Below are 26,773 nucleotides of genomic sequence, written 5' to 3'. Positions count from 1 at the left end.
AGTGAGTGATGGAGTTTTGGCCAACCACAATTGTTACTGTTCGAGTTTCAAAAGCGCCGACCAATCAGAGGCAAGTTTTAATAATAGCAAAAGCCAATAAACGCGATTCAAAGTTTGCAAGCACCACACAATGCCACACCCACCGTGTGAGCTCATTGAGTGTCATGGCGGACTCCGTAAACATAGTCCCAGAGTCAACGAACGTGAAGGAAATGAAGCTTGCACTGAAGAAGGGTGGTACATCACTTGTTTGGACCTATTTCGGTTTTGACGAAGTGGACTTCGAACAGAAGAAAACGCCTGTTGCAGAATTTGCTTTTGCGTAGTCACTTGGTCCAGAGGAAACATAAGTAACTTGTACCAGCACCTTAAAAATTATCACGGCATGTCAAAAAGGATTACAAGTAAAAGACGAAGAAGGTGCATCTACAAGTGGACTGGGAGGTAAACAAACCTCCATCAAAGCAGCATTTCCGACCTTCACGCTAGTAATACACTGGGGGGCCAAGGGGCCGCCAGCCTGCAAAAGCTGGGGAACCATTGCTTTACACCAACCATTTTGAATGGATACAGGAGATATTAGTCTGTAGTTTGCAAGAATCTGTGGTCTGTGCAGCCCTTTGAGACTCTTTGCTATTAAGGGCGTCACAAATAAACATGACTTGACTAAAACAAATAATAGTTGCAAGCATTTTGGCATTTTTATCTAACTTTCGGTTTTGTTTATCAGAGATGCTAACGCCGTAGTGTATCTACCAATTTAAAAGTTATTGTTACAGTCTTGGTGCTTTCGTTTCATGATACTGTGTCATTTTCATACCCAGACCAGAACTACTGTGGTGCAGAAACTTACAGCGGATTATATGGAAAAGAATGGATTGTCGACGCTTGGGTGGAACTGTTGTTCGGGCTTTCGGAAAGTGACTAAATGTTACTCTGAAAGTGAAGAAAGCGAGATTTAGCTAAGCTGTTCTGTTCAGAAACAGACAAGAAGATTATGACGGTTATGTTATGGATTAGTGGTATAGTATGTGAGTGCCAAACCGTTTTGGACCAGCTCTTTTTTAATTTTTTTTATACGTGTGCTTTAATTTGTATTCAATACTTAAATTAACAACAACGAAACTCAGTTTTGCTTCTGTTGTGTTTTTAAATACGCACACTTGTATGCTTGTGTCGTTGTGTCGTTGTGACGCAGCCTAAGCAAAGGGGTCCACGCCCGATTGTAGGGTGCGCCTTGTGTATGTGTTAAATACAGAATAGAACCAGCTTGGAAGAATGCTTCCTGGTCGTGAAACTACGGGAAATAAATGTTGTTTTTGGGGGGTTTGATTATAGTTTAATAACATGATTAATAGTATTGATTGTCACAGATAACATTACCCATGTCACATCATTGTGACACGCTGATTTGTGATTGGTCGTTAACCTCTAAATGATATGATTTCATTTTCAATTGACATGAAGTGGCAAAATGGCCACATCCTGAGATATGTTTTGCTGTTTCTTTGATATCCCTCAAATACACAGTCCAGTTAATGTATTACTGTACGGATTTTTTTTGTTTAGTGCAGAACTGGTATTCACTCTTTTAAAAAACGAGAGGATATGGATAAGTTCGGGTCTAGAGGGCTGGACTGTATTCATTTTTACAAAGATATCTGCTTAAATATACATTTTTAATGACTACATTTCTCAATATCCTGTCCGAAATGTTCCGTTTTATTAGTCAACAACACTAACAAAAAAAAGAAAACAAATAGTTTAAACTATAAGAAAAATAATTTTGCATTCAAGTAAAATGAGAAGTTAGATTTCTTTTCATTTATATTTTGCAAGTCACGACATTTAAGTGTTCAAACTACAAAAAAATAATATGCTCTATAAGTTAAGTTTAACTTACTTTTGTAAGATGGGCTTCAAGAGTTAGGCGACTTCCTCCTCCTACTCTTTGCCACCATCCCCTGGCTTGTATCATCATTGCAGCCTAAGTCCGCTCATTCATCATGCACGTGCATGTACGTGCATTTCTTAGATGCGCTCGAATAAACGCTTATTTTTCTATCTTGGGGGTTTGGTTGCGGTTTGGACTCTACTTTAGGCAGGGCTTTTCTTACCGTCACCATTTTCATGCTACACTGAGAAATATAAATACAAGAAAAACCTGCAGGAGTGAGTATGATGTCATTCTCTTGCACTTCCTCTAACCCCCATTCTTTGAACTTAATTTGTTCCACCTCGAACATCTCTGCCAAAAGTAAGTTAAAAGCAGATAAGTGTAGTGGAAAAAAAAAGCAAAAGGGGTCCTTTAAGGATCTTTCAAAATCTGTTTTGAATATTGTGCATATGTTATGCTTTAAATACTTTAGGTCACTTCGTAAAATCAAAGTCAATGCATAAGAACATGCCTGCTTTCGAGACACCTCAGATTGGTCTGATATCAGTTTTCAAGTCAAGTCAAGTCATATTTATTTGTATAGCCCTTAATCACAAAGAGTCTCAAAGGGCTTCACAGGTTATTACCCAGACTATTTTTTCAGACTATTATTACACCATCCCCTGATCTGGAACCAACATGAGGGCAAGGAAAAACTCAAAAACCTCAACATGAGGAAAATGAAGACACCTTGAGAAGGGACCGCACATGTGGTATCCCCCTTCCAGGATTACCAGACACCAAAGGATGTTGCAGTCACAAATAATACACAGATATTGTCCACGAAAAGTTTAGGTTATTCATATGCTATAGAGTAGAAGTGAGTTTTAAGCCTCGATTTAAACAGCTCCACTGAGGTTGCAGATTGAATCTCAGGGGAAAGAGCATTCCACAGCACCGGTGCCCGGATGGAGAACGCTCTCGAACCAGCGGAACACTTCTTGGACTCGATTACCACCCCTGCTCTCCTGTCCCGGCTACCGGCCAGCTTCCTTGCCACCCACGACTATCCCCGCTCGACACGAAAGTGCCACTTCCACATTCCTGCCATCAGCTACCCGTGTCTGACGATCATCGCAGCGTGGAAGCAAGCACTGCTCTCTTTTTCAATAAAACTGATTTAAACGAACGGTATTGGGTCCTGTCTCCGTCTCTGGCTTGTGACACGTTCCTTTTTTGTCTTTCTTTTTCTATTGTGCTCTCTCTTTATTGTGCTCTCTCTGTTTTTCTGTCCCTCTCTTACCTTCCCTCTCTCTCTCCAACCCTCCCTCACTCTTTTACTCTGTCCCAGTTGTTCTCACTCTCATTCTCTCTCTTTCCTTCTGTCTCCTTTTCTCCCTCTCGCTTTCTTTCTCTCTTCCTCTTAAACCTACTAGATTGGCCCTTGTGATATTTTTATCCTGCATGTGGCCACTAGCTAAAACGGATTTGACACCCCTGCTGTAAGTGTAGTCAAGTCAAGTCATTTTTATTTGTATAGCCCTTAATCACAAAGAGTCTCAAAGGGCTTCACAGGTTATTACACAGACTATTTTTTCAGACTATTATTACACCATCTCCTGATCTGGAACCAACATGAGGGCAAGGAAAAACTCAAAAACCTCAACAAAATGAAGAAACCTTGAGAAGGGACCGCACATGTGGCATCCCCCTTTCAGGATTACCAGACAACAAAGGATTTTGCAATCACAAATAATAAAGAGATATTGTCCAAGAAAAGTGTAGGTTATTCATATGCTATAGAGTAGAAGTGTGTTTTGAGCTAAGATTTAAACATTTCCACTGAGGTTGCAGAACGGATCTCAGGGGGAAGAGCATTCCACAGCACCGGTGCCCGAATGGAGAACGCTCTCGAACCAGCGGAACACTTCTTGGCTCTTGGGATCACCAGAAGACCGGCGCTCTCAGAACGAAGGCTTCGGACCGGAACATAGGGGGAAATCAGATCTGAAAGATATGAGGGAGCAAGTCCATGTATGATTTTGTATAATACTACGAGAACCTTGAAATCACATCTTAGGCTAACAGGGAGCCAATGCAGGTTAGCCAAAATCGGCGTGTTGTGATCGTACTTTTTTGTCCTAGTTAAAAGCCTCGCTGCGGCATTTTGTACCAGCTGAAGACTCTTGATTCTGGACTTCGGGAGACCGGAGAGTAGTGCATTACAGTAATCGAGACTGGAGGTAACAAACGCGTGAATTATAATCTCCGCATCCGACTCAGACAGTATAGGACGAATTTTAGCAAAGTTGCGAAGATGGAAGAAAGCGGTTCTAGTAATTTTCTTCACATGTGTTTTAAAGGACAGATCGGGGTCAAATATGACACCTAAATTTTTAACTGAGTCACTCTGTGTGATGTGACATTTTTCAATGTTCACAGCAGTTTTTGAGAATAAGTCACAGCATTTAGATGGACCAATAACTAACATTTCACAATTGCTTGTGATTTAAATACCTGGTCTAGGACATCTTTTGTCGACATTTGGCACGCCTGAAAGACAAGGCAATTCAATAGGTCAGGAATGTGTCAAATCTGGTCAACTTGAATGTTTTTCAAAGACCAAAGGATGTTCATTCTTCTGTCCAGCATTAAAAAGCAAAGGCAACAGTGGACAGCTGATTGCTGAGATTGCCGTCTGCCTGGCACCAATCCTGTCTTTTTCCTCTCCCTCGACACTTCTCGCTATTTTCTCCTCTATTGTTATTGCTTCTCCTCTGTCCAAGACGCTCATCGCGGTCCCTCAAGTCCTCCATCTGTCACCTATCTTTCTATTTCCTCGCCTTTCTCGAATGGATCATGTTTTTGCATGTTTTTCACCGTGTTTTAGTTGTGGAACGGGAGCAAACACCTTAAAGGGGATGTTTTTTTATAACACTAACCAACCGATTCATTTAAAAAACCTGAATCATCCGAAGTGGAATAGATACTTATTTTTTCATCCTTATTGATTTTTTAAAATGTGCATGCTTAATCTAAATCTGAAATGCTCACGTCGATCGAGATTTACTGGTTGATGGCAATGGTCGTATTGGTTGACAAACGGAAAATGTATTCAGTTCTTTGTATTTGTTCAAACATGATTGCCATCTGGTTTTCAAAAGCAGCTTGACAGCATGGACATCAAATGTTGATCTTGGCAGTAACAAATTAGAGCCGTCCACATTTTGTAAATGAGTAATATGATGTATTTTAATTATATATTATATAAAATAATATGACACTTCCACTTATAAAATGTGTCATGATTACCGATTAGAATCACCTATGCCCGCTCATCTGATTGGCTCCCTGTCCCTATTTAAACCCAGTCCTGTCACTCTCCTGTTGTCAGTCCGTCTGCAAACCTCTGTTGATACAAGGCAAGCCTTTTTGACCCTGACTGCCGCCTGTCCCGTATTTGCACCCGTTTTTCCACCTGCCCGTTCCTGATCTCCCCGTTTGTCTCTGGCTACGATCTGTTTTGATCCCGAACACGTCTGCTCTCCCGTCCCGGCTCACAACCCCTTTTCTTATCCCGACCACGTCTGCTCTCTCGTCCCGGCTATCGACCTGTTTTTCCGTCCCTGACACTGTCATCGCCCGCTACGGAAGATCCACTTCCGTATTCTGATCACAATCCGATTGCGAGAGCGACTTTCTTCCCGCGTCCAGCGAGCACCGGATCGTGGGCGCAGCCCTTCCTCTTTCATTCAATAAAACTTGTGGTAAACGTTACGCAATTGGTTCCCGATTCCGTTCTGGTCGTGATATATTCCTTACAAATGTAAACATAAAGATAAAATACTATTTCAGTATATATTGGAATTTCAGTTCCTAACACGAATGTATGATTTTATAGAAGTTGAATACTGTCCCTTTAATCTTTTCAGTGATACTTCTCACAACAGCATCTTTACACAATGATAATTTTTTAAAAATGGATTGATACAACACAAATGAGTGAATTTATCTTTTATGTCAGGTGGCAGATTATTTTGTTAATTTTAAGTCCTATCTTTCTTATTTTCACAAATTTCCTCTTGGCAGATGTTTTTCATTTAAGGCATTATTTTCCAAATTACATTTTTAAATAGGTAAAATTTGTATGTGTTGTTTATTATCTTGCCTGATTGTTTAAAATAAATCGTAAAAAAAGAAAAGTATTATCCGAATTTGCATGTTATCTCACTTTTTCTTTTGGTAATTTTTTTTATTAGATTTTTTTTCCAGTATTTTTACAGCAGGGATGTCCAAAGTCCGGCCCGTGGGCCAGTTACGGCCTGTGAACGTTTTTTACTTAGCCCACCCAATTTCAGACATTGCGAATGTAAATTAAAAAAAGGAAAGTTGGCTGTGAGGGCCGCTGTTTCCAGGAGAAGCGGAAATGTTTGTATTTTATTACCGAAAAATGAAACAAGTGGACTGGCTGTTTTCAAAGAATATAATATCAAGTGGCACTGCCAGATGAAACATGCTGACTACAAAAAAGCTAACTGCAAACAAATGATGTGAAAGGGTGAAGCAACCTAAAGCTGTTTAATAGCACAGTAGCTCTTTTTCACGAGACCTTTGGAGTCAGATGATAATTCTACAAAGGCGAGCCAATCACTGTAAACTTTTCACTGAGGTTGAAATTATTAAAGACTGTTCAAAGAATGCCAGGCTTAATTGTCGACCCTCCCACATTCTCAGCTTACCAAATCTGGTCCGCTTTGCTGTTTTACGGGAAGATCTGTTGTTTTGTCAAAGATTTATGTCTCATTTATTATATTTTTTAGTGTGTGTTTTGAATTCCTTGTTGTGGCTAAGATATCAGAGAACAAACACCCTTGTTTTGGATTTTTCAGTTGTAATGTGTTTGATTCCAATTTTAATTGGTCAACAATGAATCATGTTCAAATGGAAGGAACAGTCATAAAAAGGAATTGTTATCTTGGATCATAAGAAAAGTGCTTGTCTTTTTTACCAAAGGAGTGTGTAAAGGAATAATGTTTCCATTGAGCGGCTTAAGCTCCTCGAGTAAACACATCCCGGAGAAAAGAAGAGTCGTAATGGAAAGATGGGCGACAGATGGCGGACGTCAGGGACAGAAAGAAAAAACAATGGTAGCGTAGGGAGTAGGCTAGAGTAAAGGGGGAAGAAATAATGAGTCAGGTTAAGGTAGAGAAGGGGAACTGGATTGTACAGCTCTGCAGATCTTGTGCCGCTATATAGAGATTTCTATCACGGATTTGACATATTAGCTGACTGTGTGTGTGCATTGAATTCCAGGCTAGTCTCATAGCAGCCAAGATGTTGCAGAGCTAGCCCAAATTGTCTCGTCACCCTCCTTGAAAGGGGATTAACACAGTCAGTAGGGTTCACCGCCAGGCCACCGCCGATGTCTGCGCAAACAAAATCACATCTGAATCAGTTTTATGGCAGCTCAGACTAGCTTTTGCCTTCCCTACAGACAGCACCGTATTTCCTTGACTATAAGAGCTCCTTAAAACCTGTTGTGCCTTATATTGTACTGCAGAATACGGTGAAGACTGAAAATGCATACAGTAATTATAATTATGCATTACCATACAAGGTGTTAAATACAAGTTTGCCTGTAAGAGTTTCCCCGACCGGGATTTCTAACCCAGGCCTTCATCCTCTAGTGTCGGCCACAAGTTTCCAAACACAAGCCTGCAACAGTTTCCCCGACCGGGATTTCCAACCCAGGCCTTCGTCCACTAGTGTCGGCTACAATTTTCCAAACACAAGCCTGCAACAGTTTCCCCGACCGGGATTTCTGACCCAGGCCTTCATCCACTAGTGTCGGCCACAAGTCTCCAAACACAAGCCTGAAAGAGTTTCCCCGACTGGGATTTCTAACCCAGGCATTCGTCCACTAGTGTCGGCCACAAGTCTCCAAACACAAGCGTGCAAGAGTTTTCCCGACCGGGATTTCTAACCCAGGCCTTCATCCACTAGTGTCTGCCACAAGCCTCCTAACACAAGCCTGCAAGAGTTTCCCCGACCGGGATTTCTAACCCAGGCCTTCATCCACGAGTGTCGGCCACAAGTCTCCAAACACAAGCCTGCGAGAGTTTTGCCGACCGGGATTTCTAACCCAGGCCTTCATCCACTAGTGTCGGCCACAAGTCTCCAAACACAAACCCCGCATTTGAGCAATGACTATGCAATGATTGATCAAATAAATATGAACATCATTAACCTTAATTGCAAGGCATAATATGCAAAGTACTGGCACTTTACCACTCTTCTACCAGTAGTGCAAATGACATATGACAAGACATTAGAGCTTATCTCATTATCACATTATTTTTAATCGGTGTCTGGAAACCGTCTTTCCACCTCTTCACTAACGAATGATGGAGAATGGAGGAAACGGAAAGTCTTTCAACAAAATACTCTTTTACATACGTATGAATATTGAACCGAGAGGTTATAGATGCACAGGTGAAGAAGTGTAGAGGCTGTTTAACATATCAGAGTGCACTATGCAAATCAGTGTCGCTGGTGCCATATAAATAGTGTGGAAATAGGATAACCTGGCCTTTTTGAGTGTTATTCATCCCATTGGTAGTCTAGTGGTTAATTGTCAGTGCTTTTCATTGTTACTACTTGGATTCTCTCTCTCTCTTTTTACTTTCATTCTCTCTCGCTCTTAGTTTTCTTGCTTTCTTTCTATTTCTCTCCTTCTGTTTTTCCTGCCTTCCTTCCATCCTGTCCGATTGTCTGTCTTTATCTTTTCTCTTTTCTCTGTTTTTTCCTTTCTCTGTTATTTTCCTCATTTTTAATTTCCCACCCTGTCTTTTTCAACCCCCCTTTGTCACTTTCCTCCTTTTTTCCTCTTTCCCTCTGTTTTTTTCTCTCTCTCTCTTTTGCTCTTCCCCTCTTTTGTCTCACATTCCCTCATCCTCTCTCTCTGTCTTTTTCTCTACTCATTATTTTTATCTTTTGCTCTCTCACTCTTTCTCACTGTATTTCTCTCTTTATTCTTTTCTCTATCTGTCATGATTACTGATTTGGGGCACCTGCGGCTGCCCCGTTGGCGCCAACAGCCCTGGTCGCTGATTGGCTCCTTGCCACTTTTTAAACCCCCGGCTCCCTGTTACTGGTGTCAGACCGTCCTGCGAACCTACGCTTTTGCTAGGCAAGCACCGTACCCTCCGACAATCTCCTGTTCTGTTTTGTCCTCCCTGTTGCCGACCCGTTTCTGGACCCGTTTCCGCCCTGCTCTTCCGTCACGGCCATCGACCTGTTTTGCCCTGTTTCCTGCCTGATACTTGTTGCTGACCTTTTTCCTGGACTCGATTACCACCCCTGCTCTCCTGTCCCGGCTACCGGCCAGCTTCCTTGCCACCCACGACTATCCCCGCTCGACACGAAAGTGCCACTTCCACATTCCTGCCATCAGCTACCCGTGTCTGACGATCATCGCAGCGTGGAAGCAAGCACTGCTCTCTTTTTCAATAAAACTGATTTAAACGAACGGTATTGGGTCCTGTCTCCGTCTCTGGCTTGTGACACGTTCCTTTTTTGTCTTTCTTTTTCTATTGTGCTCTCTCTTTATTGTGCTCTCTCTGTTTTTCTGTCCCTCTCTTACCTTCCCTCTCTCTCTCCAACCCTCCCTCACTCTTTTACTCTGTCCCAGTTGTTCTCACTCTCATTCTCTCTCTTTCCTTCTGTCTCCTTTTCTCCCTCTCGCTTTCTTTCTCTCTTCCTCTTAAACCTACTAGATTGGCCCTTGTGATATTTTTATCCTGCATGTGGCCACTAGCTAAAACGGATTTGACACCCCTGCTGTAAGTGTAGTCAAGTCAAGTCATTTTTATTTGTATAGCCCTTAATCACAAAGAGTCTCAAAGGGCTTCACAGGTTATTACACAGACTATTTTTTCAGACTATTATTACACCATCTCCTGATCTGGAACCAACATGAGGGCAAGGAAAAACTCAAAAACCTCAACAAAATGAAGAAACCTTGAGAAGGGACCGCACATGTGGCATCCCCCTTTCAGGATTACCAGACAACAAAGGATTTTGCAATCACAAATAATAAAGAGATATTGTCCAAGAAAAGTGTAGGTTATTCATATGCTATAGAGTAGAAGTGTGTTTTGAGCTAAGATTTAAACATTTCCACTGAGGTTGCAGAACGGATCTCAGGGGGAAGAGCATTCCACAGCACCGGTGCCCGAATGGAGAACGCTCTCGAACCAGCGGAACACTTCTTGGCTCTTGGGATCACCAGAAGACCGGCGCTCTCAGAACGAAGGCTTCGGACCGGAACATAGGGGGAAATCAGATCTGAAAGATATGAGGGAGCAAGTCCATGTATGATTTTGTATAATACTAAGAGAACCTTGAAATCACATCGTAGGCTAACAGGGAGCCAATGCAGGTTAGCCAAAATCGGCGTGATATGACTTTTTTGTCCTAGTTAAAAGCTTTGCTGCAGCATTTTGTACCAGCTGAAGACTCTTGATTCTGGACTTCGGGAGACCGGAGAGTAGTGCATTACAGTAATTGAGAAGGGAGGTAACAAACGCGTAAATTATAATCCCCGCATCCGACTGAGATGGTATAGGACAAATAAAAAGGCCAATGGTTATACACAAATACATACAGTTGTTCCCAATTTATCGTGCCTTACAGTCTGGTGTGCCTTGTAAAAGAAAATGACTAAATACTTGTTTGGGGGGTTGTTGTATAGTGCGGGAAATACTGTAATAAGGATGTTTTGTAATGTGTGTGTACAACGCCAAGCCAGCTTAGCCAAAAGAGCAGAGAGCAAGAAAGAATGAGAGATCGCAATGGACAAGGGAGGGGTGCGGTGCAAGACACTGCCGCAGGTGATCTCTCAGCCTACATTTAGCTGAAACCCACCGAGGTTTACTGTAGCCAGCCTCTAAGCCAGCCATTAAGTCCTTCCGTCTGTCTGAAACCTTCCCGGCTCCGTCTTCTTGCGATTCTGAGGGGCTTCGCTTGTTGACAACGTATCAAAAGGAGATGTACTGCACGGTTTGGCAGGTGCTGTGAAAAAAAGGAAAGATTTATGACCACCATTGGCACAGACTGTGCTCTGCTTGTATGTCAAAAGACTGTCTTTTTGTAAATCAAGTTTAGGTTCAGCTTCTCCACAAACATGATGGTTAAACAGATATACTGTATTGCATTTTAGGGAAAACTGTTTGGGTCGTAATTGTTTTATGGATATTTTAAGACATGACAGCAATGACAGTCTCTGTTGTTAACTTACTATTTCTTTTGGATGACTTCTCCCTTGAATCGCTGGAATGTGTTAATCGTCCGGGCAGCACGGTGTCGCAGTGGTTACCGCGTGTGCGGCACAGTTCTGAGGTCATGAGATTGAACATCCTGTGTGGAGTTTGCATATTCTCTCCGTGCTTGCGTGGGTTTCCTCCGGGCACTACGGTTTCCTCCCACATTCCAAAAACATGCATGTCAGGTGAATTGGCCGGTCCATTTGTCCTTAGGTGTAAATGTGCGATGAGTTGTCTGTCCCTATGTGCCCTGCGACTGGCTGGCAACCAGTTTAGGGTGTCCTCTGCCCACTGCCCGAAGATGGCTGGGATGGGCTCCAGCACCCCCGCGACCCTACTGAGGATAAGCGGTGCAGATAATGGATGGATGGATGTTAATTGTCCTTAATCCATTTATTCATTCCCAATTATTTTCCTTTTTAAAATTTAGTATTTCTAGGATTTCCCCTAAATTTTTGGATACTTTTTAAATAGATGAATGTCCTTGTCTGTCTTCTGAACTGATAGTACAGACGTTGCCGTACTTACGAACGAGATAGCTTCCGGACGATCGTTCGTAAATTGAATTTGTTCGTGAGTCGCTTCAGTGCTATATTTTGTATGTTTTAGGTTTATATACATATGTTTAAGGCTTGTATAAGTCACCTGCATCGTTTTGTACTAAAAAATAATAAAATAATATGCTCTATAAAGATAAAAAAAGTTGAGTTCAACTTACTTTCAAAAGATGAGCTTCAAGAGTTAGGCGACATCCTCCTCCGTGGTCAAAAGTGGCCGAAAAAAAGCCGTCCGACCATTTTCTCAACCGCATCAAGCCTTCCCATTTTATTCTCGTTTCAAAAGAAATGTCAAAGTTCTTAGCATGCCATAGATACAGTGCAGTGTGTTTACATCACACACAAACTAGGAAGTAGAAGCTGGATTTCTTCTTCTGGGTGGATGTTGGGTGACCTCTCACATCGATACATGGCGGTAGTGGCGGAAAGAAGCACTACAGGACTGTCCTCTACTCAGAAAGAGGTGCATACAATACAAAATCTAACTTACAGCAATGTCCGTATATTTTCGACATCCCGAAAAATTTATTCGTATCTACTGTTTTTCGTAAGTCAAATGGTCGTAAGTAGAGGAGCGTCTGTATTGATTCAAGATGCAGCAATTTGTTTTATTTTAACACCAAAAAAGATCAACATCTTTGGAAAGGTTCTGGCCAAACCAGTGATGAAATTGTTGTTAAAGGTACAGTGTGAGTTATTGACCACTAGATGTTGCTGTATTGTGTCATGCAACGAAAAAGCTGAAAAAAAGAAATGAGAAGAAAAAAAGCACGATTTGGTCACTTTGAGTCTCCATAGATATTCTTTCTTGTGCTTTCTAGTACCCATTTTTGGTTGCACTACACAATACAGCGACAATTTATTACTTTTTTTTTTTAGTTAACTGTGAAAAACTCAGATGCAAAGTGGAAATTGAATGAAATAGTTTACTGACACGGCGGCGCAGTGGTTAGCGCTTGTGCGGCACAGTTCATGTCATGGGAACCTGTCGTGGGTTCAAATCCAGCTCCAGACTTTCTGTGCGGAGTTTGTATGTTCTCCCCGTGCTTGCGTGGGTTTCCTCCGGGCACTCCGGTTTCCTCCCACATTCCAAAGACATGCATTTCAGGTGAATTGGCCGGTCCAAATTGTCCCTAAGTGTGAATGAGCGAATGCGTTGTCTGTCCCTGTGTGCCCTGCGATTGGCTGGCAACCAGTTCAGGGTGTCCCCTGCCCACTGCCCGATGATTGCTGGGATGGGCTCCAGCCCCCCGCGACCCTACTGAGGATAAGCGGTACGGCTAATGAGATGAGATGAGAGTTTACTGACACTGATTTAGGGGCAAACGGTTAAATCGATTGATTAATGATTTAAATGCTTCCTTCCTTCTTTCTTTTTCATTCATTCCTTTCTTTTTCTTTCTTTGTTTCTTTCTTTCTTTCTTACTTTCTTCCTGTCTTTCTTCCTTTATTTCTTTTTTTTTCTTTTTATCCCTTCTCTCTCTCTCTCTCTCTCTCTCTCTCTCAAAGTGCTACACTAGATTCTAAAGAACGTACTGCTGCTGCGGTTTATGGACCAATTATCAACGCGTCAAAATAACGGATGACCTTTATACGTTCCCGTCAACTCGTCAAATCGGTCAATGATGGAAAATTGTCGGTTAATGTAACCTCTGCAGACACAAAAATATAAAATGTATAAATGTTTGTACAGTCTTGTTCAACATGGATTTTGTTCAAAAAGACATGCTTTAATTTGTTATCATAAACCACCTCTCCTCCTCCTGAGTCCTCACAAATAAACTTCAAAATTTCAGGTTTGCTTCGCGCTCAGTCCTACGAATCAAGTTAATTCGTCGGACTCTGGTCGGTTCGGGCTTTAATACCTGCGGACCTGTGTCGGGTTGGGCTAGATTTTACGTTTTATCTTACCTCTATTAAAGCTACAATGGGTGGATTAGATTTGGCTTTGGCGACATTGTGTGGACGTATGAAAAACTACAGGTCATTGTTGCTTATTTTACTCTCGCGCTTCTCTTGGCCCGTCAACGGACATGATCCGGCCCACGGGCTGTATGCTTGTAGATCTTATCGACTGTCTCTTTTTGAAAGTAGCTAGCATGCTAAAAGATGTGTTAGCGCCCCTGCCCTAAAAAGAAACCGCCCTGGATTTCATCAGGAAATGGTGCAGCTGTGAATGCTGCACATTAGTGAGCGTAAAGAGCGATTGGGGAGCAGCAAGACGTTGGCAAGAGCCTTTAAAGGCATAGCATTTTGCCTTTTTTCATTTCCGTCCCACTCGGCAAAGCCTGTAAACATGCACTCACCTTTAAAAGGCTCTGCGGGGAATCACAAGCGGGGGAGAGAGTCAGCTGACAGGAAACGCGTCCGTGCGGATCGATGGCCGGAGCGTCCTGGCTGCCCTGTGAGTCAGCAGACCTTCGGCTTCGCCGTTTGAGGGTTTTTTTGTTTCCTCTCGCCGTCCCACTGGATGCTAATCCGCTTGCAATTCGCAGGTCGGGTCCAGTCACGTTTGACATTTAGTTTGCCCTTTTTCCGGATTTGTATATATATATATATATATATATATATATATATTTCCAGTTTATTATAAGGGACAAAGTGTGTGGAGTGAGGATTGAGACACTCACAAAATTATTTTTAGTTGATCTTCAGTTCCTTTCAATTGTGGAAATAAATATCAAAAAAGGTTGGGATTTTCCCCCCTGCCCTTAAATCTAAAATAAGGAGTTATAAAAAGATCTATTATTTTACTTTTCTTTCTTTTTTCTTTCTTCCTTTCTTTCTTTCTTTCTTTATTTTTTATCTCTTTGCTCTCCATTCCCTCTTTCCTTCCTATTTTTCCTATAATCTCTTTCTCTCTTTATTTCCATACTTTCTGTCATGACCCAGAATGGAATCTCGCACCCAATTGCGTTCGTTTTAAAGGAATCTTTATTGGATTGAGTTGACAGAACTTGGAAGCCGATGGTTGTCGGTCGCTAGCAGCGTTGAACGGGGCGGCAGTAGCTCAGGAGGTAGAGCGATCGTTTTAGGATTAAGGGATCCCAGTTCGAATCCCAGCTTGTCTGTGTTACATGCCGAAGTGTCCTTGGGTATGACACTGAATCCCCAATACCCCCAATAAGCAGGTTAGCGCCTACATGGCTGCACAGATCACGGCCGCTATTGGGAAATGTGAAGCACACTGTAAAGCGCTTTAGGAAGTCATTGACTTGAAAAGCGCTATATAAATGCAGATCATTTCATTTCAATGGCAGTTCCGTGACAGGTAGGCAGAATCGATATGGCTTAGCGGGCGGGTTGATGGCCAGGGCAGGAGAGCAGGTCGTAAACAAGGGACAGAAACAGGTCAAAACCGAAGGCAGGCAGGAATCAAACAGGAAAGTTCTTTGGTACTGGAATCTGGCAAAACACACCGAGAGACACAAGTACGGTCTGACACTCTCCACTGGGCACTGACAGCTTAAGAGGAGAGTGCCAGCCAATCAGAGAGCGCGCTCCTGTGTGGCAAACGATTGCCCCAGGTGTCTTCATTTTGGCAATGATGACACTTTATCTCCTTTCTCTGAACTTTTCTTCCTTCCTTCCTTCCTTCCTTCCTTCCTTCCTTGCTTGCTTGCTTGCTTGCTTGCTTGCTTGCTTGCTTGCTTGCTTGCTTGCTTGCTTGCTTGCTTGCTTGCTTGCTTCCTTCTTTCCTTCCTAACCTTCTTAATTTCTCATTTTCTTTCTGTCTCTTTCTTTATTTTTTCATTGTCTCTTTCTTTCTCTCTGAAATAATCTTGCTTTTTTGCTTTCTTTCTTGCTTCCCTTCATCCCCCTCTTTCTTTCTTTCTCTCTTTCTGCCTTTCTTTATATCGATTTGCTTTTCCTTCATTCTTTCTTTCTTTGTCTCTTTTTGCTCTCCTCTCCTTTTTTCTTCCATCTTGTCTTCCTTCCTGTCAAGTCAAGTCATGTTTATTTGTGACGCCCTTCATAGCGAAGTGTCTCAAAGGGCTGCACAGACCACAGCGTATTATTACACCATCCCCTGATCTAAAACCTACATAAGGGGAAGGAAAAACTCAAAAACCTCAACATGAGGAAAATGAAAAAACCTTGAGAAGAGACCACACATGATGTAATCCCCTCTCCAGGATGACCAGGTTGCAACGGATGTTGGAATGACAAATAATAAACAGATATTGTCAACATAAAATATAGGTTATTCATATGCTATAGAATAGAAGTGTGTTTTAAGCCTAGATTTAAACAGTTCTACTGACATTGCAGATTGAATCTCAGGGGGAAGAGTAGAGTTCACTTTTAACGGCAATACAATATATTGTAAATATTTGGGATCATTTATAGAGGGGTTTTATTTGCTCCTATTTTGCATTCACGGTCACGTCTGGAACAGGCACTAGTGCCTTCCCCCCCCCGTGCCTGCTCATTGTCCTCAGGGGGGATAATTGGTCGTCAAAGCTTCTGCACAAATCATTAACTGGCTAATTGTTGACCTTACTAGCTAGCCATTAGCCAGAGTATTAACCTGGCCGCTGGATTGGGCGAAGTGAGTAACAAATAGGGCAATCACACATTTGATTTTACTGTTGGAAAAAAATATATTTTACTCCAGTGTCATTTGTTGCAGAGTATTCAGGCATGCATTTGGTATTTATTTGCCAGTCCTATAATCGAAGTTATTTCTTTATAGGCATTGACTGATGAATTGAGTTTGTTGGAAACTCATTAAAAGACGCTGTACTAAAAAATAAACATTTCATAAAATAAGACGCTCTGTAAAGATGAATAAAGTTAAGTTTTACTTACTTTTGGAAGATGAGCTTCAAGAGTTAGGTGACTTCCTCCTCCATGGTAGAAAGTGGCTAAAAAAAATTGATCCAACCATTTTCTCAACCGCATCAAGCTTTCCTATTTCACTTTCTTTTCAAAAGAAATGGCTCGCCTTTTCTTTACACTTAAATTGAATCGATGCGAGAGATATTAAACGTCAAAGTTCTTCGCGCGCTAGAGATACAGTACAAGTAACACGAACTAGGAAGTATAAGCCGGATTTCTCCACAAAGTAGCTGCGTGCATTATCACCACTATCAATCGTACTTAGAGCTAGTCAGCATCCTAACATGTTGTCGTTTTCTATCTTGTTTTGTTCAGGTAAAGCTTTTTTCTGCGTTTAGATTTTTGTAGTATTTCTGTAGCATTTTTGTAGTGTTATAGTGTTATTGCAGTTTTATTTATGTAAAATTACAGAGCTGCATTTTCGTAGTATTTTGTAATGGTTCTACAGCAGTATTTTTGTAGTATATCTGTACTATTTTTTCAGTATGAATGTAGTCCTATTTTGTTGTATTCTGTCATATTTTTGTATTAGTATTTTTGTATCATCGTATGACTGTAGTGATGTTTTTGTTAAATTTCTGTAGACGTATTTTTTAGTATTTCCATAGTAGTGTTTTTGTAGTATTTCCCTTATAATAATTCTGTGGTCGTATTTTTGTATTATAGCATAACTGTAGTGGTATTTTTGTAGTATTTCCATACTAGTGTTTTTGTAGTACTTCCGTAACGATATTTCTGTAGTTTTTTTTTGTATCATAGTATGACTGTCGTGATATTTTTTGTGAAATTCCTGTAGAAGGTTTGTTGTGGTATTTTGTAATGGTTTTACAGCAGTATTTTTGTAGTATATCTGTACTATTTTTTCCGTATGAATGTAGTCCTATTTTGTTGTATTCTGTCATATTTTTGTAGTAGTATTTTTGTATCATCGTATGACTGTAGTGATGTTTTTGTTACATTTCTGTAGACGTATTTTTTAGTATTTCCATAGTAGTGTTTTTGTAGTATTTCCATCATAATATTTCTGCAGTCGTATTTTTGTCTTATAGTATTACTGTAGTTGTATTTTTGTAGTCTTTCCATAGTACTGTTTCTGTAGTACTTCCGTCACGATATTTCTGTAATTTTGTTTCCGTATTATAGTATTACTGTAGTGGTATTTTTGTAGTATTTATTTAGTATTTTTGTAGTATTTATTTAGTATTTTTGTAGTGTTATTGTAGTTATACTTATGTAATATTACAGTTTCATTTTTGTAGTATTTTGTAATATTTCTGCAGCAGTATTTTTTTAGTGTATCTGTAGTATTTTTGTATTAATGTAGTCCCATTTTGTTTCATTTTGTCATATTTCTGTAGTAGTATTTTGTATCATAGTAAGACTGTAGGGATGTTTTTGTTTAATTTAGTATTTTTGTAGTATTTCCATAGTAGTGTTTTTGTAGTCCTTCCGTCATAATAGTTCTGTCGTTTTATTTTTGTATTATGGTATTACTGTAGTGGTATTTTTGTAGTATTTCTGTAACTTTTCATCATGGTATTTTTGTAGTATTTCTTTAGTAGTTTTGTAATATTTCTGTAGTAGTATTTCTGATTATATTATGACTGTAGTGACGTTTTTGTTGAATTTCTGTTAAAGTATGTTTGTGGTATTTCTATAGTAGTGTTTTTGTAGTATTTTCCTCATAATATTTCTGTAGTTGTATTTTTGTATTATGGTATTACTGTAGAGGTATTTTTGTAGCATTTTTGTAGTGTTTCCTATATCGTCACATTATTTCTGTAGTTTTATTTTTGTATTATAGTATTACTGTGGTTGTATTTTTGTAGTATTTCTGTAGTATTTTCATCATAGTATTGTTGTAGTATTTCTTTAGTTTCGTATTATTTCTGCGGTAGTATTTTTGGTAGTATTTCTGTCGTAGTCTATCTGTACTAGTTTTTCTTTATTGGTGTAATAAATATTATTATGGAGGGTTTAATCATAGTCTTTTAGTCTGTACAGCCTGCTGCAAAAACACTGAGGCCACATGATGGATTACACTTTGGATGATGATGGATCGTACCACTAGCATCCACATCCAACAAACCATCTTTGTTGCCATTGCCGGATGAGATCATGTTTTTTAAAATCGGTTTTTGTTTCTAATTGGGTAGAGACAAAACAGAGTTTGCCTCCCCGGCTTGTGATTTAAAAGGAGTTGCCATGATTTTACGCTTTTCCTCCCATCTCCTCCTCCTCGTACTCCTTTGTTCCTCATCTTTCGTCCCGCTCAATTAAATACACATTAAGATATTGTTTTCTTTATTGGCCTAATTGGATTTGTCCTTGTTTGAATCGTATACAGACATAAAGTCTTTTGTTATAATTCCATCCCAGCGAATGTAGTTTTAAACGTGTGTGGATCCCCACAATGTTAAGACAAGGTCCTGACTGTGTTTACATCCACTTTTATTTTACTGTTGTACTTTTATTTTATTGTTTGCCGTAAACCTTTTAAGACACAGTCACACGAAGCTGCTTTTGTGTCACTTTTACTGGGCTGTTTCTGTCTAGCTTTAATGTGTTTATTGTATAGCGTCCCCTAGTGGTTTGAAAAAAATCAGGATACCATAAAATAGTCTTTACTGTCATTAATGACAACGTGGTGTACATTCTTTGTAACGAGATTATATTTGGCTTTCTAGGATGAACGAGATAATATATGTCATCTCATCTCATCAGCCGTACCGCTTATCCTCATTGGGGTCGCGGGGGGGCTGGAGCCCATCCCAGCCATCTCCGGGCAGTGGGCAGGGGACACCCTGAACTGGTTGCCAGCCAATCGCAGGGCACACGGGGACAGACAACTCACTCGCTCATTCACACCTAGGGACAATTTGGACCGGCCAATTCTGTTTTTTCGTGCCGGAATTATTGCCGTTGTTATCACTTTCTGCATTATGTTTCGACACTGAAGAAATTACCAATTTTGTGTTGATTTTCACCTAATACTAACTGTTTTTTTCGGAGGCATACTCATACCTGCCAAGCTCCAGGGCTCCATGCCCTTACAAACTGTCGTATTTTTCCTTACAAAATACGAAAAAATCTTACAGCATATTTTTTTTTCAAACGTGTTTATTTTATGTAGTTTAATACGTTATATTATACATGTGTTCCCTTATATCGTATGCATTGTTAATGAACATTTTGTTGTGAGACACTGATTTGCTCGACATGAATGAGGTTTATTATAAAAAAAAGTTCAAAAATGAAGTTGCTTGGACGTTCACTGTAGGAGGAAAAAATACATGAGAATATAATTAAGTAGAATAATACATTTTCTTATTCAAATTATTAATTCATTTTCTGTAATGAATTATTGTTGGTAATATACCGATTAAAAGGGAGCACCACAAACCTGTCTTTTTTCATTTTCTCCTTTTATACTTCCTTTTTTTCTTAACTTCTTGATACAACATAATCATTCGTAATATAATGCATCAAAGTTTGAAAGCCGGCTCTTTAATGAGTTGAGCAGAAAAAGCCGGTTCTCTAAAAAGAGACGGACTTTCACTACACAACTCGAACTCGAGATCGGCGTGCAGACGAAAACTCGAACCGCGAGACCAAAACAACAATGGCGGATCTGCCTGCTGAAAAGTTTGGAGTGCGGTAAATCTTTGTTAAAAAATGATAATGACAATTTCGTGTCAAAAAAGTTGCTTTGACACGATGCGTCCCCAGCAAAAATAATGCGTCTAGGATGCAGGGATGCGGGCAAACGAGAACACTGCGTATATATGTAAATATATATGTAAATATATTAAACTCAGTTGTAATGAGTTACCGGGTTACCTTTTTTAAATGTCAATTCACACTGTGATTTTTCCACGCTAACATATTTGGTTAGTCTAAAATCTAGCGATATTAAGTAATCACAGCAAGCTAGGCAGGCTGTCATCTAAGTCCGAAAACATGTCGAGAGGTGCTAACCGTTAGCATTACATAGCTAGCTAGTGTTGCATGGGAAATTCGTGGCTTGAGCTCAGTTTTCTGGATTCTGACCGAATGTTTGGGCAAAGAAAAAAAAGCTGAAGAGAGCAGTTCAGTTGAGGAATTTTATAAAAAAAATAAACAGAATATTCTGGGCTTGTGATCAGGACAACGTTGTCCCTAAAACAAGCAAGCCTCGAGAAATGGCTGACTGTTTTTCTAGGAAAGGGGCGTGGATTGACCAAAGTGAAACTTAGCTGGGAAATTAAAGTTAACTGAATTGGGATTATCCAGGCAAGGGAGGTACATCTTTCCAAGAAACTTTTTGTTAAAACTAGATCTAACGGGATTTTGCTGGTGGTATGATAAGAGTATGACAGACTTGAGGGCAAACTTATCAGAACACCACTTACAAACATCGCTGGTAAAGTACTGAATGAAAGGATACCTTAAAACATCAAGTTAACACAAAAACTGAATGTTTCATTCAAATATGCGGATAAGCATAAGGTGCATTTATAACAACTAAATGAATAAAATGATTATAACGATGATGTGATGAATAAATGATAAAAGTAATGTACTTGAAAAACTCATGCAATAGTGTCATTGATTCAAATGGCAAATGCACTGCATTTTATATCGCACTTTTCAAATCACTGAAGACTTCCCGAAGCGCTTTACAGTGTATTTATTGAAACATTTTAATAATCTAACACTAGTAATAGAGGCTCTTGAGCCGCGATCATTACCTACCTAAGAGGACTAGCCGCTACGCTAGCACAGGGGTCAGGAACCTATGGCTTGCGATACAGATATGGCTATTTTTATGAGTACATATGGCTCGGAGATAAAATATTGCTCATGCAAATGTAATCATTAGAATAGTATAGAATAGAATAGAATAGAGTATAACTTTATTATCATTGTTACAAAATGGGTTGAACATATTGTGACAACGAAATTGGACGTGGCATTCCAGTTTCACATTTTACTGTGAGGATCCCCCCCCAAAAAAGATAAAAAGATAATTTACACAATTTTACACAAGAAAGTTTGGTCTTCAGTCGTCAGAATCAAGGTGTCACATCAACAGACCCCGTTTTGGTTATTTATTTCGCTAAAAACATCTTTTATATGGAAGGTCATTCAACAATTCAGGTTTACTGTTGAGACACTTCATGATGAAAACCCACGGTACAAACCATAAATACCCAGAAACGCCAGCCAAGCGCAACGAGCAATTTGATTGGGTGAGTGCCGTCTCCACTGAAGTTCAATACGTCAAGAATCCTCGTTTGCAGTACATTGTGATCCGCTGAGCGCCACTAGACGTTAGCATCGCAAGGATTGTCAAGAAAAGAAATCAAATGTTGAGGATTTGTTGCTGACAAATATCTTCATTTGCCGTCATAAAGCGGCATTAGTCACTACGACGTCTTCCCAAAATAAATCTAAACGTCGTGACGTCAACTTGTAATGAGTCACAACTACTTGTTGATTCCTGTGCGGGTCTCTCGTCGACATCTTGATTGATGAATCAGCAGTAAAGAAAACACAAGAGAGTCAAGCGTGTCCGACGTGCGCTCGGGTGATTTAGCCTTTCAATGTCAGCGGATGTAAATGAGCATTCATAGAATGCCAAGGTGAAATATGGAAAGGAATAAAAACGAATCGCCCATTTCTATGAGCAGCAATGAGGCTAATCTTGTCTTTGTCCATCACTCTCCTTTCGCTCTTATCCTCTCGAGAACACTGAAACTGCTTTCAGGGCTAATGCATTCCCCTAAATATTTCAATAAGCCTCTCCTGAGTTCGGCACGTCTGAACATGTGCACTCCCGGCCAGATTTGGGTGTCTCGCTGTGTGCAAGAGTCTAAAAAATGAGGCCGGATAAAGCAGCAGAATTTGGGGAAATGGCAAAATCCAGGCTTTGTGCTTTGGACTTCTCTCACCCCGGCCACCACCTCTTTGACCTGCTGCCTTCCGGCAAGCGCTACAAGTCACACAAAACAAAAACAAACAGACTCAGAGACAGTTTCTTCCCCAGAGCCATTACCACCCTTAACACACACCGCACAAACAACTGAAACTCTTGCAAACACACTACCTCATACAGATGTAAAATTGTATTCATGCCTATGCTCACTTTGCACAATGTTGACTCTTTTTTTTGCACAATTTTGACTATTTTTGAACTTAACGCGTACTGCACTAATACGATCCCAAAACTGTATGTAACATCCTACATGCCCACATTTCTTGTGTAAATATTGTGTAAATTATAACCTTATTCTTTGTTCCTTTATCTTCTTTGTTTTCTTTTATCCTCACTGTCAAATGTGAACCTGGAGTGTCACAATATGTTCAACCAATTTTGTAACAATGACAATAAAGGTATATTCTATTCTATTCTATTCTATTCTATTCTATTCTATTCTATTCTATTGTTGGAGATCTATTGAGAGCTAATCTGTGCTTTGATGCAACCAAGGTTGCAACTAACGATTCATTTCATAACTGATTAATTGGTTGATTATTTCTTCGATTAATTGATGAATCGGAGTTCTAATTTCCCTCCTATTTACTCAAAAATTGAAGTTTTGGACGGATAGACGATATTGCACAAAACAAAATATCCTGTGATATCAAATAATAATAAATTTAAGGGTTTGTCAATTAACTTGATGAAAAAAATGCATAGAAATGTATGCTATTGTCACGACCAGAACGGACCCAAATGAGTAGCGTTAACTACAAGTTTATTGATAGAAAGAGGAAGGGCAGCGCCCGCGATCCGGTGCTCGCTGGACGCGGGAAGCAAGCCGCTCACACAGCGGGAGATGGCGGTCTCAAGGACGGAAAAAACAGGTCGCTAGCCGGGACAGGAGAGCAAAAATGTGTTCGGGGTCAAAAACAGGTTGAAGCCAGAGACAACCTGGGAGATCAGGAACGGACGGGTGGAAAAACGTGTGCAAAAAGCAGGACAGACGGGAGTCAGAGTCAAAATGCTTGCCTTGTAGAAACAGAGGTTCGCTAACGGACTGACAACAGGAGAGTGAAAGGACTGGGCTTAAAAAGGACAGGGAACCAATCAGATAGCCCGCAGCGGTTGGCGCCAAACGAGATGGCACACGTGATCCAAATCAGTCATCATGACAGCTATACACCGTAAATATGTAAGATACTGTTATCCCTACCACCTTATTTACAGATCATATTAAAGTTGGGCTTATCTTACACAACGAACAAGAAAAAAGCAATACTTTTCAATTTGTGTGGATTTTTTTAATCCACAAAAAAAATAATCAAAGATGTAAACAAAACCACGTTTCAAAATGTAGTCAACAAATTTGTTTTGGAGGTTAAATTTTGGAATATGATAAACATTGCCAATATGAAAATGATAAATGCGCAAGAATTTGCTGCTTGGGTAGACTTAAACATGTCATTATTATTATTTTTCTTTTTACTTTATTTATTTTATACTTATTTTTCGATTGTTTTTCTCTGTCTGTTCCCTTGAAATTTGTTAACTTTGTTTCATGATGAAACAGTCACAAACGACAAAGTTGAAACTTTCATGTCAATTTTGTTTGTAAATGATGCGATGTTTAAAATATAGGATGTAAAATATTTAACATATTTGTTTTAATAAAAACTGTCTTGGCGCCCTCTATCAGTCCAAAGTGGTACTACAATTCCCAGCGTCACAACAAAACAGCCCGCACTTTAATTTGCATTGATTTAACATCATTGGTGGCTCATAAATCACGTAAATCAATTAGTTACCTATGCATTTAATCGTCTATATTAATCGATTTTTTTTTCGATTTGTTGTTGCAGCACTAGATGCAACATGATATTTCTGTTGAGTCACGGGACAAATGAGATCCTTTCTCTCTTTCAAGTGGTAATAGACGACAAAGACACTGAGCTTGTCCAATTGAAACTTGTGTAAGACAGGAGCAGAGAGTACTTGAGCCTCACTTTGAAGGGCAATCAAGGTTCTGATTACGAACATAACAGAGCAGATATCATAACAATCAGCAATAGCCGCAGTACAGTTTTTTTGTCAACTTGAAATAGTGTTTAATCGCTAATAGAGCTACCAAAACAATGAGAATCTGTTTTACTGGTCTGAATTGGTATTTCTATCAATATTAAAGAGTAAATCCATTTAAAATATCCATCCATCCATCCATTCATCCATTATCTGCGCCACTTATCCTCAGTAGGGTCGCGGGACATTTAAAATATGTTACATACATTAATCTCTTCTGAGTTGGGGATCACAATGGAAAATTATCAAAGCAGGCTGAATGATAAAGCATAGTACTGAAGAACAAAGCTACACATTAAGCGTTGACATTGTGTGGTCTGTGAAACTCTTTGAGGCTCCTTGTGATTAAGAGCGTCACAAATAAACACGACTTGACTTTAAAGATGAATAAAGGTAAGATTTACTTACTTCTGTTGGCGACTTCCTCCTACGTGGTAAAAAGTGGCCGAAAAAAAGCCATCCAACCATTTTCTCAACCGCATCAAGCTTTCTTATTCCACTTTCATTTCAAAAGAAACGGCTTGCCTCTTCTTTAAGCTTTAGACCAACCATATTGAATGGATGCACGAGATATTACACGATAAAAACGTCAAAGTTCTGAGCGCGCTAGAGATACAATGCAGTGTGTATACACACAAACCAGGAAGTAGAAGCTGGATTTCTTCTTTGGGGTGGATGCTGGGTGAGCTCTCACAGCGCCACGCGGGGGAAAGAAGCACTACAGTAATGTCCTCTACTCAGATAGATAACAAAATCTAATTTACAGCAATGTCTAATTATTTTTTGACATCTCGAAAAAAATGTTCGTATCTACTGTTTCGCGAAAGTCATAAGTAGGGGAACGTCTGTATACACATATTTACGCCCGAGTGTGTAATATTTCACCACTAGGTGGCACTGTATTGTCTAATCCAAACAAAAACCAGTGCAACAGAGCAGAGTGTTAAATTGTAAATACACTGATTCCAAAAAGTGGAAATAAGTAGCAACTGTTGGAGATACATGTTTTTTCCATGCCAGCAAATATATTCTCATTTTTTTCTGAAATCAATGTACAAGATGATCAAATTTGGATTCTTCTCTCATGTTTTCCAGTTGCAGAACAAGTAACCGGAAAAGCCTGATCCTGACCAGTACGTCTCCCACTCTGCCCAGACCTCACTCCCCACTGCCTGGACACATAGGTCAGTCAAGGACAAGGATGCAGTTGTGCAATATACCATGAGCTTAGTCGGTGATCTTATCACGTTGCCTTGGCAACACGTGAGATGCCGCTTTCTTTGTTACAAAGCCATCGCGTCGATTCTTGAGATGTTTACCGCAATCTCTCGAAATGCATCATGAAAAGATTGACACAAGAAAAATGAAGTTTTAATGACCAGCGTGAGATACAGTCTTGTTGTTTTTTATGACCTGTTACTACGGTAACAAAGATATTGTTTGGGTTCTCCATAGAGACTCTGACTTTTAAATGATAAATAGTTCTGTTTTTTTCTCCCACATTCAACCTGATGCGAACCTTCACCGATTCATGTTAGAATGAGACTTTTTTTATATGTGACAAAAGAGTTTCTGACAGTTCCGTCAGTTTATACTGAAAAATAACTCGGGTTTATGTCAAATCCCGAATGCATCTATTTTCGGCATATAAAAACAAAAAGTATCCTTCAAATCAGTGGTCGGCAACCTTTTCTGCTCAACGGACTGGTTAAATGTCTGACCGGCCTAATAATAATATCAGTAATAATAACATTTATAATAATAATAAGCCCAATTCCATTCTGTAATCAATAGACAACTAGAGATCTTGTAGATAACATAGGAGAAGGCATTCAATTTTATCTCATCAGCACACTATTTTGCTTGACTCTCAGTGCCACCTTGTAGAACGTCCATCCATCCATTATCTGCACCGCTTATCCTCATTAGGATCGCGGGGGTGCTGGAGCCCATCCCAGCTATCTTTGGGCAGTGGGCAGGGGACACCTTAAACTGGTTGCCAGTCAGTTGCAGGTCACACAGGGACAGAATTCGCTCATTCACACATAGGGACAATTTGGACCGGCCAGTTAACCTGACATGCATGTTTTTGGAATGTGGGAGGAAACCCCAGTGCCAGGAGGAAACCCAGGCA

At 40.0% G+C, this 26,773-nt stretch overlaps 1 protein-coding gene across 2 annotated transcripts in view; it reads left to right on the top strand.

Moving 5' to 3' along the window:
• The window catches only part of mast1a (microtubule associated serine/threonine kinase 1a), a 117,680-nt gene that overhangs the window by 32,028 nt on the left and 58,879 nt on the right, over positions 1–26,773 (top strand). For both annotated transcript variants that reach the window (XM_088341579.1, XM_088341580.1), the window contains one exon: positions 25,735–25,823. In XM_088341579.1, the coding sequence (XP_088197705.1) occupies positions 25,735–25,823 (89 nt within the window). The remainder of the gene's footprint in view (positions 1–25,734; positions 25,824–26,773) is intronic.

The sequence above is a fragment of the Urocampus carinirostris genome, chromosome 8 (genome assembly GCF_059441175.1).
Source record: "Urocampus carinirostris isolate Australia breed hairy pipefish chromosome 8, RoL_Ucar_1.0, whole genome shotgun sequence".
Taxonomy (NCBI): domain Eukaryota; kingdom Metazoa; phylum Chordata; class Actinopteri; order Syngnathiformes; family Syngnathidae; genus Urocampus; species Urocampus carinirostris.
The sequence above is the reverse complement of the archived record's forward strand: the minus strand, read 5'-3'. Positions and strand labels throughout refer to the sequence as shown.